The sequence below is a fragment of the Osmerus mordax genome, chromosome 25 (assembly GCF_038355195.1).
Source record: "Osmerus mordax isolate fOsmMor3 chromosome 25, fOsmMor3.pri, whole genome shotgun sequence".
NCBI lineage: Eukaryota > Metazoa > Chordata > Actinopteri > Osmeriformes > Osmeridae > Osmerus > Osmerus mordax.
In genome coordinates, this window is record NC_090074.1 from 4,715,264 (window position 1) to 4,730,898 (window position 15,635).

General features: G+C 48.1%; 1 protein-coding gene across 1 annotated transcript; it reads right to left on the reverse strand.

Moving 5' to 3' along the window:
• Positions 1-2,387: 2,387 nt before the first annotated feature.
• LOC136933760 (glutaredoxin domain-containing cysteine-rich protein 2) lies at positions 2,388-5,315 on the reverse strand. Its single transcript, XM_067229278.1, has 3 exons — positions 4,922-5,315; positions 3,549-3,761; positions 2,388-2,564 (listed from the first exon to the last, which is right to left on the reverse strand). Exons 1-3 carry the CDS (start codon positions 5,264-5,266, stop codon positions 2,388-2,390), a joined length of 735 nt encoding a protein of 244 aa, XP_067085379.1. The 5' UTR covers positions 5,267-5,315.
• Between the last annotated feature and the right edge of the window lie 10,320 nt (positions 5,316-15,635).

Genomic DNA, 15,635 nt, shown 5'->3' on the forward strand with positions numbered 1-15,635 from the left:
TTTATCGTTAGGTACAGTTAAGCCGTTGCACCCGCCCCTCCCGCTCTACTGTGCCTAAATAGCACAATAAACACCATAGCCTACACATCGAAATCCAACAGCACAAAATGGAAACATTAAGTCTATGAGTGCGCCTTGGCGTTCCAATGTCGCTTAGAGTTAAATCATGATTATATAACGCCGCTGAGTCTTCCTTGCTAGGCTAGAGAACTGGGAACCACAGAAATAACCTGAAGGCGCACGGAAATGAAGAGTGAAACCGACAGAACAGACAAACTAATGACCACCAGCAGCAGACGCCATGGCTGGAGGGGGACCGTGGGACGGAGGTCAAACCAACAACGTCTGCTCTCAAAAACACACACACAAACACACACTGCGTGCCAACACAAACAAACACACACAATGAGGAAATATGTTAGGTCTAGCCAGCAGGACAGCAGTTCGTTCCCCAGTAATTAACCTTGTCAACGTGACAAATTATACTGAGCTTTTAAATAATTACACTAGAACATTGTTTGTCTTTATTGTTTCTGTAACTTTAAACTTGTTTTGTGAATAACAAGTACAGTTAAGTACGGATGTAATTGTACTGATAAGGAAATGAGTTACATTAAGGCTTTATTTGCATCCCTATACAGTATCAGGAGGCTAACAGGCTAATGGGGAGTCAGGTGGCTGAGCGGTTAGGGAATCGGGCTAGTAATCCGAGTGTCCTTGGGCAAGGCACTTCACCCTACTTGCCTCGGGGGGAATGTCCCTGTACTTACTGTAAGTCGCTCTGGATAAGAGCGTCTGCTAAATGACTAAATGTAAATGTAACAGCATCAACCGCAATGGAAAATCAGGAACTTTCGTGCGAAATCCATTGATTGTAAAATAAACTTGGTCACTGACATTCAGCTCTCTAGGATGTCTGGGAATGGTTAACGAGGATCTCCGTAGTGTGCTCCATGAAAGTGCCAGCCACACATCAACCTAGATCCATCCCCACCTGACAGCGATGCTCACGGGGCAGCCACACGAGGCTGGAGGGGCGGAGCCTGCAGGATTAGCGTGCTTCTCAGAGCTGCGGGAGGACTTGATGCGTCAGTAGGCCCCTGCACTGTGCAGCGAACCAGCTCTCTGGACAGGAGAGGCAATAATGACTTTTGGAGACCATGACGTGTGTGTGTGTGCGTGTGTGTGTATGCGTGTATTCAGCTGCAATGAACCCAATTATACCTCCCCTACATATGTACTGTACTTAAAGGTACAGTAGGTTAAAAAAAGGAAGGTATGGTTTGTCCCCTATAAACATGTTGTGTAAGCTAATGAGGCCCTCTGAGAGCTGTGTAACTGAGACAGCTCAGTGCCATTGGAATATCAGTTTGTATTTTTGGTGTGGCCCACAACTTTCCGGCCAATTAGGTTCGAGAAATCCTGTTCAAGCCAATCACCTTCAGCGAGGTGGGCTATCCTCCTTGGCTTATTTTGTGAAACCCCTGTCAATCAACACCGAGGAAAGCAGGATGTTCAGACAATAATTGGCAGCACTTGTTTCTCACATTTTGACTTTATTTGACAATGTTACCTATTACAGCTCTGTGTAAAACAAACATTTTCAATAACTATTGGAAAAGAACATGGAGCCAAGGAGATACTGGACTGTATTAGACTTTCATCCGGAAGACTGTCAGAGGGGAAACAAACCATTTTTATTGATAAACCAACATTAAGGTGAAACTCCTGAGGCGGTTGTATAAGCTGCCCCCTTGGCGAAAGAAAGACCACGGTAATTTCTGTCTCAACATATGCAGTCGCCACATAAATATAATTTCCATTTCTGGTGGAGGGTTACTTTCCTGTTTCCGTCTCGCCCATAGTAATTATTAGGTTTCTCTGACTACGGTGTAATCAAGCTTTAAAATAATGAAAGAATCAATTACTCTTGCATATACCATAAAAGATAAATAGCATTTCTTCTCTCTGGTTAGTAGAGAGAAGATAGGGCGGCTTCCTCAGTGAATCAACCAAATGTAAAAGGGTTATATTATTTTAATTAAATTGATAAGACCGGTAGCAGCAGCCTTTGCCCTATCTGGCAGAAAACTCAGATTTACAAAATACACAACGACCAAAGAAGGATTCAGCTTTGGTATAAATAAATGTTCACTGTGCAGAGTAATTACATTGTGTGATTTCGCCGGTTGTACAAAGGACTATCCATTCCCCCTTCTTAATGATTGCTTCTGAGTCCCTCACCAAACCACATACAGGGTCTTAACACCCGCCGTGAAGGTTTGATATAAAAGTGATATTGCAGCAGAGACAACCCATTCACACACACACACACACACACACACACACACACACACACACACACACACACAGCAGTGTATTTTCTGCTATTTGTTGGGAGTGCAGGCCTGGCACTTCTCCAGACCATCAGGATAGCATGCCTGGCAACGGAGGACACTGATGGACTCGTTAAAGCGGTTGGCCAGCATGGACAGCTTGCTGCCATGGCACAAAGAACAGGGGGCACAGCCCGAACCTCCACACTGCTGGCAGCTGGGCCCGTCCTGGAGCCACAACACAGAGAGGGAGGGAGAGAGAGAGAGCAGGAGAGAGAGAGGGGGAGGGAGAGAGAGAGGGGGGAGAGAGAGAGAGAGAGAGAGAGAGAGAGAGAGAGAGAGAGAGAGAGGGGGGGGGGGGGAGAGAGAGAGGGCAGGAGAGAGAGAGCAGGAGAGAGAGAGGGGGAGGAGAGAGAGAGAGAGAGAGAGAGAGACGGAGAGAGAGAGAGAGAGAGAGAGGGGGGGGGGGGAGAGAGGGAGAGCAGGAGAGAGAGAGCAGGAGAAAGAGAGAGGGGGAGGGAGAGAGAGAGAGAGAGACAGACAGACAGATAGATAGATGACAGAAACAGAGAGAGAGAGAAAGAGAGAGACAAGGACGTGTTACTAACAAAAGAGAGGCTGTGTCATAAAGACCATTTCACCTAACCTGCAGGTGTCTTGGTTGATGAAGCCATCTCTACTAATGCTTTGATGTTGGGGAGTCCAAGTGTTAGAATAAATTAGTTATTTTCCACCGACACCGCTAGCCTAACAATAAGAGACAAGCTGAAGGAAAAGAGCAAGGAGAGAAAAGAGCAAAGAACAAAAGAGTGAGGACACTATGAAACAGAAGCAAAAAAAAAGGGGGTTCCTTTCCTTTTTGTTTTAGGTTATGTACACTTAGACACAAGTGTAAGAGAGTGGAGGAGGAGAAATTCCAAAATGAGTGTTAGCTTCTCTGAGGTGCAGAGAAGTTAGGAATGAACAAGACAAGGAACAAAAGCGGTAATCAGTTGGAGAGGGTCAGAAAGGGGATCCCTGCACCATGAGTATCTTTACTGGGTGTCGCAAGGAGAGGAAGAAAGTGAAGAGTCGTCCATATCTGTTCACAAAGGGAAGACACAGTAGCAGGGTGAGAATGAGTTTAGGGGAGGGGAGGGGGGGGGGGGCGGTGGGGGCGGAGAGAGAGCGAACGAGAGAGTAATGGTGCTCATGACATTCAGGGATCATTACCTGGACATGTGGCTCAGGGTTTAGTTTCTCTTCCTGGGCACACACAGCTATTAGCCTTCTCCTGCCGCCCTTCTCCCTGCTCCGTGGGCTGTGCTCCTCCAGTCCACCAGGGGGCGCCAGTGCTCTCACAGGCTCCGCCTTCCTCTGTGGTGCTCGGATGATCCGCAGGTTGCTGGTGTAAATGATTATCTTCCCGAAGTCCAACACTGAAGACTGGTTGGCCAACGGTGGCCATGGGTCAGATCAGAAAAAAATGGAGTTAATTGAGGATGAAATGTGAAGATTGCCTCACATGTCCAGTGTGCTGAGGAAGGATTGCTTGATGTGGTGTAAACTTGTTGTCTTTAAAAAGAAATCATTGTGATGACTTGATCATGATCAATATTTTATGGGCCGAGGTTTTAATTTGCTGTTCAAGAACACAACACTGAGGGATTTCATAATCCCATAAACAGTTCATAGAGCTATGTTATACTTTATGCCATGTGATGTACTCAACTCATTTATTCAACAAACATGGCATTTTGATGAAAGCTAACATCTCCCCTTCCCCTTACATTTCCCCTCTGAACGTGATAGGCTGTCCTCCGTGAAAATATGAACACAGTTCTTTCTCGGATCCACTGGTAGACACAGATAGCTGCATTTGAACACACATAAACACACAGGCTTAAGACTTGGCAACGGATAAAGGCTGTGTTCATCATGTCCCTCTGGCACCTCTTCCAACATGGTTTGGATATTAATCGCAAGATTTCGACAGACTTCAAATATGCGAGCCAGCCCTCCTCACCACATTAACAGCCATTTTGACTCGAGCACAACCTCTTTCATTCCTCTCTGAGACATGAGTGTTCCTCCACTTTCAGATAGTCGCCAGGCCTAAAGACCATAACATGTAAAGGAGGATAAATACGAGTCGGTACATAGCAAGGCTGACTGGCAAGAATGACTGTAGATAGTGGAATGCTACCAAGTGAGAACAATGGCTTCAAACTGTCATCCAGAACCTGCAGTGACAAAAGTCTGACCCACTAACCAACCAAATACAAGACAAACGGAGCAGAAGATCTTCCCCCGGGTGACAGACGGATGAATGAGTGCATCTCATCTCAGACTCGAGTTTGCCTGCAACTCATCACCAAAACAAAGCAAACCAACAGAGATTTTGGTAGCATTTGCCCACCTTTCGCGCTAATATCCTGGCCAGTTGACTGTGCTCGTGTAACGTTTTCTAACCAGAGATTTTGGTAGCATTTGCCCACCTTTCGCGCTAATATCCTGGCCAGTTCACTGTGCTCGTGTAACGTTTTCTAACGAAGCATACTTCAGCCAAAAGTACCAACTGATTAACATGCTCTTGTAAGACTCACATTGGGGTCCGCCTCTGTAGCGTCGCTATGCACGGGGGCCCTGTACCCCCCCCCACCTCTGTAAACATTGATCCTCTGTGCGATGACGCCGGTGGGGGGGTACAAGCCCTGGGGGTCCTGCGCGTCCTGGAAGCCACACAGTTGCTCCATCTCCAGGTGACCGGGGTGCATCTTGGTGTGGATGAAGCTGTGAGGGTACTTCTCCTCGGGGCTGTCGAGCTCCTGGCCGTCCTCGTAGACGTGCTTCAGCACCCGGCCGCTGTAGGACGAGGCCAGCTTGAACCTCACCTTCCTGGGCTTGCACCCCTCGTAGCGCTGGGGGCTTTTCCTCTGGAGCTCGTCCATGGCTGGAGCGGACCGGGGGAGATCTGGAGGGTTGGGAGTCCCACCGACAAGGCTGTTTACCTGGGAAAGGATCTGTGTGGAGTCGGGGGTGCGGTGGTGGGTGTTTCGACGCAGGTCGCCTGAGATCGGCGCACCTTCTGTCTCTGCCGCTGCTAAATTATTCAGCCGTAGATCGTATGCACAACGGGGATGGTGGTGAAACCGAAACCGTTGTCATCAAATAAACATCACAAGGACTGTGGGGCGTTAGGGTTAGGCATGGGCGGATGTGTGTGTGTGGACTTGGAAGGAAGTCTACAGCACCGGTGGAAAACGCACCAGCCAGCCCTACCATTGTTGCTGTCGAACGATCCACCCTACTGAGAGGTGCTTGTTATTATGTACAAACTCGAGGCTTTCGGAGTTGAGTGCTCTAATTTAGTCAGACAGCAGTTAGCTATGACAGCGTGTGTCTCACTCATTAGCTTAAGCGTCTTGGCACTATTTTACCCTCGCTCCCTTGGACAGTCTTATTACCGAGGTTTGAGTTTTTAAGGCTGAGGCCCTGTTCCCGTGGGAGGCCATTTTAGACGGGAACGTTAATCTAACAAATGGTTGCCATTAACCCCCATGCATGTCGAGATCAATCTCACAATTATCTTCACAGATGACTGTTATTATATTGTGAGTGAATGCTCAGTTCACACGAATCCCCCTCTTTGTCTCCTTCTACTCGGTCCGAGTCGGCTTAATCTGATTGCGAAACAAGCGAGAGATCGTTCATGCGAGAAATTGTTTCGGGTGCATCTCGGTGAAGGAATCATTTAATGTGCCAGGAAACCTGCTGGTTTGCTTTAAATGATTGCCACTGTAAATCCCATGTGTCTCCTATGACAGCCCTGGTGTATTTTATTATGTGTTTCCAGGGCTCTGTCGATGCATTTAACATATGCTGCCCTGTGGAGAGGAAACAACTGGTAGACAATACAACTATTACGGATGATATGTTTGCGAGTCTCCTGAAAGTAGCCCTCTCTGAATCAAACAATGAAATGGAGCTCTTGTGAAACTCATTAGAACCAGTAATCAACTACCTCAAGCCAAAATAAGCAAGAGGCCATTGAAACATCCACCACCACATATTAGCAGCAGAGCAAGAGCAGAGGAGGTGTTCCTCGACAGGTTGATAACAAATATATTGTATCCCCCAATGATCCAATCAAACCCATGCCCTTGTTACTATGTCAACCGTTTTGACCTTGTTGTCATTCGAGGTCCCCATCTTGCAGAATGTGTTTTCGAAAAAAGAAATGCTTTCCACTGGTGCCTTTTGCCCAACCGAATGGATTAAGGGCACAGTTCCAATCCCAGTGTCCCGTGTGCTAGTCTAAAAATTGTACAGGCACTTTGCTATATAAAAAAACGAAAAAAACAAAAACAGGATAGTTTTTCACCCAGATCAGATCACCGAGAGTGCCTTATCAGTGGCTCTTAACAACAGCTCCCTCCGGTAAGCTTACTTCAGAGAGAGTTATCAAGACCTACCTAAAAAGAGCAACACACAGGCAGCCTATCCGGATGGCAGTCGATATCGTCTCTTTTGGAAGCTCATCCATAATGCATTCGCAGCTGATTTGTTTTGGGGGCTGCGGTTACAGGTTCGTCGCTAGGAGTTGTACTTTTTGACTTTGTCATCAGACTTCTGCCTCCCCTGATAGAGAGCAAGGGGGGTAAGGCTACAGATGAACATGAAATATTCATGTCCGTCTTCAGTTACTGGTGAACTGACTTAATGTGTAATCATGTTGGATTGCGACTGACAGCATGTGTCCTCTCAAAGTTTCTTTTAAGAGGCAGATAAAGGAGGATTCGGGTTTCACCCCCTATTTCCAGCACATTATCCAGTGAAAAGCGAACTGATTCTGACATGCTAGCATTGCTCCACGAGTAAACACATTCAGTTGGATGCAACAGACATTTTCATCAAATCTTTGGCTGAAATGAAGTACACTCGTGCGCCAAAACATTATGACCACTCAGAGATGAAGTGGATAACATTTATCATCTCCAAACAAGGTCACATGTCAAGGTCTGGGTCGATGAAATGGTAAACAAACAATCAGTTATACTAGCCAGTGTGTTGGATGAAGGCAAAGCGGGAAGATTAAAGAGCTGAACGACTTTGACGAGGGCCAAACTGTTCTGGGCAGAAGGCTGGGTCAGAACATCTCTGACACGGCCAGGCTTGTGGGGTGTTCCTGGTCAGCTGGGGTGAGGACCTGGCGACAGGAAGGATCTGCTCTCTCTTTATCAACAGTGGGTACGTTTAGGTTTAGGGTTTGGCATGAAGGTCTGAGAGGTCAGGGTTAGGATTTGTGGAACAAGTAATTGACTTGGGGGCTATACTGTCCTGGAAATGATGGATCTTTACCCCGTTCTCATGGATTTGATGTGTGCCTACTCCTGGAAATCCTTGCTGGACAAGCCGTATCATTCTTCACAGATTTATGTTGCTTCTTGGCATAATTCCAATTTGACATAATGTAGATGTTAGCACAGAACATCCTTCTACCGATATTTATAACTGCAAGACTACAGTATGGCGAGTGGAACAAAACACCAATCAAATAGCCTACTTTAATTCAAATTTATGTACGTAAACTTCATTATCTTAATCAAGCGTATAGGCCGTATTACTAACAAAAAGTCATTTTGACATTAATATTTTATCGGAGACTGAATGAGTTTCTCTCTATTTTAATTAACTGTGGCTTGCACACAGCTGCTCTATGAGTGCCTCTGCACTCAAGCCTGCCTCATTAGGCCAAATGATTTGAATCATGAAGCCCAAAAACCGACTTTGATGGAACGGTTTATAATATTCTGAGTTTAAACTAAACATATAATATATGCCACATAATGGAAATATGCGGCCTTGAGCTGACTTCTGTTACAGTTACAGTAAACTGTCCAAAAGTACTTCATAAGTAAATGCTCAGAGTTTTTGGCATGAATATATTTGGCCATTTGGGTGATTAGGACTGCTCTAACAGTGTGACAGGGATACCTGGCTAGAACAATTAGGTTCACATTTCAGAGTACAATGTGTTGCCTGTCTAAAAATGGAATGGCCAGCTGTGAATGCCAGCTGATTGGCTTGGCTATCGAACATCATCGCTGGGAGGTTTGGCACATGCCTGGCTCCGCCTTATGCGCTTCTTTGCTCTAGATGAGCCCCTCATGTTGTGAAGGCCTGGCCCTGGAAGAATGAATGCCACACCAGATGCCACTGGCAGAGAAGGGTACCTAGGAGACTGGTGTGGAGAGGCCCCAGAATGGCGGCCCGTGGAAGGGGCCAGCGCATTTCGAAAGGCAGCCATATTGTGTCAAACGGCTGGGCCTGCGTGCTCGATGGCGTGGGAGGAATCTGGGAGATGCTACGTGCTGAGGCTAATCACAATCAGTAGATCAGCGATTGCCTTATTATCCATTCATGTATTCTGTGTTATTGTCCTGTCGCATTCGTCCTGTAACTCATTTTGTGTCCTGATGACAGTCATGGGTCCATCATGTAGTGTCCGCCCGATTGAACCACGAATAACCGTTGGCTGCCTGTTATCTTTGCATTCCCTTTCTATTATATAAAGCATGTACTCTGACCTTCACACCTCAGATAGACTTTTCTACAAAGCCTACCACTGTCTGAAAGGAACATGTTTATGTCAAGGTGTTTGTTAAACTCTCTCTCCAGTCAGCTGGTCTTGAAACACGTAGGAACCCCCGCACCTAAACTGATAATCGCTCCGTTCTAGTGGACAAGGTCTAAGCTTCCTTCCAGAAGCATCTTCTGGAGGCGTGGGTCGAAAGCAGAACGCTTTTCTCTCAATTACCTTGGGTGCACTGAAATTCACTTAACAAGTGTACCCTATTGAACGATAACAAATAGGTTTTTTCGATCCGGGGTCGGATGCTCTCATTGAAATTAACACTTGAAGAGAGGTCCGGATTTTGAAGGAGGAATCTTAACACAGACGGAATTCGTGAGCAGCATGACGAAAGGCAGGTTCCATTTGCAGGAATGCTACATTTTACACATCCACAAACACTTTTTTTTTTACTTAAACGCACCACCTACACTGTTTCTCTCTGTCTTCGTTCAGAAGATAGCCAACAGGACGTAATGCTGAGAGTTTTTATCGTCTAAAAGGTTTACTGTTCAAAACTGAGTACTCCTTCCTACTCTGTACTTACTCTGGGAGCAAGATCACCATGGGTCATCGTGAGTCCAGGTGTGGTCCGCTCAGGTGAAGTCTGTGTGTAGTCACGGTGTGGTCAGTGTGTACTCCTCCTGTGGTAATGGTACTCTGACCCATGGTGACTGTGTTCAGTGGATGTGGTCACTGTGAAATGGAGGCGATTTCACCAACACATACAGCCCTGCCATTTTTAGAGCCAGGAGACCCTGTGGTGGCTTCTCAATAGCGTCTTTTGTGAGCTACAGTTCTTCTCTGGCTGTTAGTAACAACCCCAGAATGCTCCTCGCTGGTTTTAACGTTTCTTTTGAAGGGAGATCAAAAGGGAGGAGAGGAAATGTCCGTATTGTTTCAGAGGACTGGTGGAACGGCCTCGTTCGGAAAGAGAAAATATATATTTTCAACTGGACCTTTCTATTTCGCCTTTACAGAATGATCCAGAGTGCACCTGCGTCTGCATGCAAAGATGTTCGTTTAGCATTTTCACCTCTCGTGGGTTGGAGAAATGTGAAAATTGAAAATTCAGCTAAAAACCCCCTGGATGTTTGATAGATTCAGGGGAATATGACAACGTTCGAATAAATGCAATGCAGTCTGTTCCGCTGAAGATGACTGTGTGCTTACAGTACGGTGAGCTTGTCCTTCTGTGAGATTGGTTAGGAATGGTGAGAAGCAAAGCGCCACATCTCATTTGCCGAGGTTGTGGAGGTCGAGTCGCTCCTTTCCATTCTGCAGAAGTATTCATCTAAGATCCTTGGATCTTGCCCCTTTGGCTGAGACCACCTGGGATTATCCTGTTCTCCCTCTGTCTATTTTCTTTGGAAACATACCTGCATGTTTTAAAAGATACGCTTCTCAAAACGCCAAGGACTGGCTGCTCGCCATGAGCTCTCCTGAGCCATTGTAACGAACAAGGGTTTGTCTCCCGTCACATTATCAGATAAAACTGAGTGACAGTGTCCCTCGGCTGTGGGCTTGGTAAGCCTTCGCAAGTTCGCGGCGCTTGGCGGGAATGCTTTCTCGCACGCACAGGCGTACGCAGACACTGTGTGACACACACACATAGGCGATTTAGTTATCGGATCTCTGTTTGGGCCTTTCGCTCGCTCACTCAGACGAAACTTGGTGGTTTCTTGCATTCCCCACCAAAGCTCAGCTGTCTGTTACTTGTGAGATAAAGCTCACGAACATATGACAGAAAGACAAGCTCACAGCCAGCATGAGTTAAAACAGCGACTCAGAAACTGGAAAATTGTGATTATAAAGTCTCTTTGTAAAGTGTCTTTTATCTCCTAGGTTTCCAACAGCAACTTACAAGTCTACAAACCAACCGCATGGGAAATGGTGTTTGTACACTGGAGAGTATTTCCACTGGAGCTTGCATGTCTTTGGTGGAAAGGGAGAGATAGGCTTGTGTTTAGGGTATGGCAGCCTTTGCAAAGGTCCCTTCCAATGTAGCGTAATCACCTTGACCTTTATGTTCAATTGACTGCATTCTTAGGACCCCGCCTTAGTGAGACCCTCTTTATAGTATGACGATATTTGAATTGAAATGCACGTGATACTGTAAAATGACAACCCAAAAATCCTTGCGGCTCCAGCATGAAGGGAATTAGACACCGTTTTAATTGCGACATACACAAAACAGGCATCGCCCCAAAAGACGACGCAAAAGGTTACAGAGTTATTTTGGTATTCGACTGTGCTGTGTTATCCAACATTAGTCAACTGACAAGACATTTAGAGACTGACCTTTCAAGATCTATGTTTATCTATGCAGTTAGCTATCAAGGCCAAGGAAAAAAATGCCCATTTAGGGAACACTTAGTGATGAAAGGACACACATTTTGGGATTGTTTGAATGTCAAAGTTTACTGTAAGTTTTCTTTTACTATACTTATCATTGGGGGTGCCAAGTGGTGATGGTAAAACGAAGGTGAAGGCCTAACACAAGAGGCTTCCACTTTCTATCTCCCTGTTCTCCTGTCTCTCTATATGAAATAAAGTTACCAAAGATGCCCGAAAAATATATTTCACAAAAGAAAAGTATGCTCAGTGAATTCACCATGAGAATCGTACCCCTGCAATTACTTCTGCCCAACCCGACTAAACCACCACTCAAAATGTACTAGAACGGAAGATAGGAAGTAATCTTGCAGATTACTACTTCAGCTGGAATCTGTGGGCATTCTCCCTCTCCGCTTCAAACACCGTGTCTCTGTCGGTTCTTTTGTTCTCCGGGCTGGCCCGAAGGCAGCTCTACCTGAAAACTGACATTACCCTCCACCCCCCCCCCCCCACCCCCCCATACACACACACACACACACACAGGGAGAGCAGAATGCTGCTCATCAGACTATGCTATTCTGCCAGTGACAGGCGGATGCTAGTTGACGTACAGGAGTGTGGGCGTAAGCACAAATGCTCTCTAATTGAATCCCTGATGCTTCTCTGTCTCTCTCAGCCCTCCTCACCTCTTCTCTACAAGTCAACCCCTTGCCATTGACCTGCTGTCCTCCCCCATACTCTCCTACAGACACACACGCCCAACCCTGACCGAATCAGTCAGACTGGACAGGGAAACGCATGGAGAGAAAGCTTGAGTTTCTGCTGTCGAGACAGCGAGAGTCTGGCACGCCTCATCAACCATCCTGGTGCTCCGTTCCATAGACGGGACACGTCATCCACAGAAGATGTTCACATCGCTCAGGAGCTTGGATTGGATGTGCTCGCGCAGTCCCTGAGTCTATTTCAAGGCGAGAGAGCGAACGTTCTATTCATAGGCATCTTTGTTTTCCCGTTTGGGCGCAAGTAGGCTACGAGGCTGCGCGTGGCCCGAGATGTTCGCGTTTCCTTTGTCGAGTCACGTCGCAAGTTGTTGAGGTGGAGGGCCTAAGTCAAGTCTCAAGTCCCTGATCACACGTCTAGCATATCCAGCAAGTCACAAGTCTACACAGAAAAAAAAACGTCAGAGGGCTAAACAAGCCGTGCCGAGCGAATCATTTGATCACGAGTCTCCCTGCCAATCAAATCACTTGAGACATCGAGACTCAGACCCGGGCTTCAATCTCTGACAGGGACAGCTGGCAGGAGGACTCAGTCAGATGCAGGGCGAGAGAAGGAGGAGGGAGAGAGAGAGAGAGAGAGAGAGAGAGAGAGAGAGAGAGAGAGAGAGAGAGAGAGAGAGAGAGAGAGAGAGAGAAGAGAGGTGTCTGCTTCCCGCAGAGTGACTGGCTCCTCGCGGACCCCCAGCCTGCGAGGAGAATCTTCCTAGTCACGGGACGCTACATGCTCGTCTATGATAAGCTAAGCCTGTTACTGCGGAAGGTATCAGAATGCAAGAGCCGTGGGGAGCGGCTGGGCTTTTCCGTCATATTAAAGCTGTCATCAGTGGCTTGATCACCCCTCTGCCCTCCCCCCCCGGCTCCACACCTCAGCTTGGTGGGAAAAATCTTGAAAGAAGCGTTTGGCCGACAGCTTTGTTTTGTAAGCAAATTCTAAAATGTGTTTGCGGTTGGAATCGTCTTGTCCTGGATGAGGCCACTCTTACATTCAGCAGTGACGCTTCCACGGGAAATGCACGCACCGAGCGCGCGTGCACACACACTCACACACAATCACACACACAGAAAACCAGAAAGAGTCCACAAACAACTCCTTTTCCGAGGATGAGTGTAACAGATACCAGAGATGTTGTTTTCTGCCGATTTGGGTTGGGCAGGATGCGGTGTGGCCGTAAGATGGGGAGAGGAATGAAGATGAATCAGCGAAACCAGTGTGTGTGTGTGTGTGTGTGTCTGAACGAGTGGCACAGAGTGAGACAAGAGAGAGGAAACTGGGAGAGAGACTGTGGGACTTGTTTTATGCATATGGGCTTCAGAGAGCCGGCCGTAGTTTTGATGGGCGACTTCACGAACATCTGGTGCATCTGTTCTTTCGTGGATGTGTGTGCGCATTTGAGTGTGGGAGGGGCGGAGGTGAGAGAGAGAGTGAGAGTTGTGTGATTTGCACACTGCCAAGCACTGGGAGCTAGCGAAGCAGCCATTGGTTAGCGAGGGCGTTTCGTCGTAAAGTAATTATAGGTAAGAGGGGGGACGGCTTGGCCAGGGGCCAATCATAATTGCCTGACAACTCGAGTCTCGATGACTTCCCAGAAACGAGACCCACATATTTCAGGGGGCTCGCTCGCTTTCGGCGCCCAAGTCCGCTTTTAGGCCTGGCGTGTGGGCTCGTAGTTAGGAGAAGGAGGCTGTCTCTGCCTTTTACAAAGCCGAGCAGGAGAGAGAACAGATTCACGGCAGACGGAGGGAGCGAGGAGAGACCGGTCTGTGATCTCGCCTCAAAAGCATCCACACACCCCCATCACTCCCCCTCGCACACACTAGATCAATGTCCGATAGAATACGTCAATGTCACGGACACGGGCAGGCCCGTGCGCACACATGAACACACACACGTCCACACAGACACACCGATAAACCCACACGCTCAGAGACACGCGCCGTTTCCTGTTACCCCACACTTCACTACAGTTCAAGCTTCTGACACCCAACACCAGTCAGCCATGACAGATGAAAGAGCAACCACATTACTGAGTTCAGAGCCTTGGGAGCCGGATAAAAGAAACACAACAGCATCTCTCTCCGCTGACACGGCCCCCTGGTGATGTGACCCCGCCCAGACCAGAGGTGAAGGTGGAGAAACAGGCAGACAGATCGACAGGCAGACAGACACGGCCTGACAGACAGACAGGCAGGACGACAGTTAGATTGACATGCAAACTGACAAGGAGACAGGTGGGGAGGCAGCCACATTCCAAGACAGACACAGCAGGCAGACAGGCAGGCAGACAGACAGACAGACAGACAGACAGACAAACAGGCAGACAGACAGGCAGACAGGCAGGCAGACAGGCAGACAGACAGGCAGACAGGCAGACAGGCAGACAGACAGACAGGCAGACAGACAGACAGACAGGCAGACAGGCAGACAGACAGACAGACAGACAGACAGACAGACAGGAGGCAGGCAGGCAGGCAGGCAGGCAGGCACAGTTTGTAAGGCAGGCAGGCAGGCAGGCGAACAGTCCCTGAAGCCAACAAGACTCTTTCCTCCTTCTCCTCTCGACACAGCTGTGGCACAAATCAGCATGATGAAATGAGCTCCACTGGGACCCAGAGCCTGGAACCTCCCTCCCTCCCCCGCCCACGTCCCCCCCCCCCCCACCCCGGCCCATTCCCTTCACCCCAGTCCAGACCGAAGCAGCGGAGCATGAGGACACAGAACAGCCTCACAGCCTGGAGTTAGGAGGCTGAGTAATAGGAGTCACAGTCCCCACTGACTCTGCCAACGCTCAGAAACCTCCCCAGACCAGAAGCATGCATGGATGCACCACGGCTGGAAACAAGCCCCTCCCCTCCCCCCCCCCCCCCCCCCCCCCCCTCCCCTGGTCGACAGAATGACGGGGCTGATTATGTAACGCTGGAAAACAAAAAGGAAATGCAACCAGGGTCGGATTTAAGCCAGTGCCCCCCCCCCTCCCCCCCCCCCCAAAATGGAATGTGCCCCCTCCATTATTTTAGCTATAAGGGTTTGTACAAGAGAGCCACGTACAAAATACCCCCTTGTGGAAACCAAATACCCGCCCATTCCGATTTGTTGTCGAGCCTGAATCCAACAAAACGATCCTTCTAACAGTCACGATGTCAAGGTAAGCTTGCAGCGTGGGAGCTCTTTACCAGACCTCAAATCTCACTTCTTGTTGACAGTCGTGTCATAACACGCTATACACTGAAAATACACACATACTCCTTGGGCAAAGCTGTTTATAAAGCCTTATTTTGAGCTTTAGCGCCAGTGCAGAGCTCTGGGGCTCGAGGCTGGCGCTTCAGGTTAGTACACATCTGACTGTCCTTCCCCCCAGTGCTGGCTGTGCTGCTGGCTGAGGCTGTTATGTAAACCCCAGGTGGATGTTGTTGCCCTGGATAGAGTTCTCACCTCAGGGACAAGCGTGCCAACTTCCTGGGTCCCCCTGCTCCTTCTAAGCTCCTCCCCCCTCAGTCCACTGGGATGACGTCATCAAGCCTGGCTAGGAAACAGCTTCAGAGCGTTTGTGAGTGTGTGTGTGTGTGTGTCTC

What these genes read in the sequence shown, in the direction of transcription:
- LOC136933760 (XM_067229278.1), bottom strand. Translation starts at nt 5,266, where the DNA reads ATGGACGAGCTCCAGAGGAAAAGCCCCCAGCGCTACGAGGGGTGCAAG. An exon ending in CTACAGAGGCGGACCCCAAT is followed by an intron (nt 3,762 to 4,921) that starts GTGAGTCTTACA and finishes TTGGCCAACCAG; the next exon opens with TCTTCAGTGTTGGACTTCGG. An exon ending in ACCCTGAGCCACATGTCCAG is followed by an intron (nt 2,565 to 3,548) that starts GTAATGATCCCT and finishes TTGTGGCTCCAG; the next exon opens with GACGGGCCCAGCTGCCAGCA.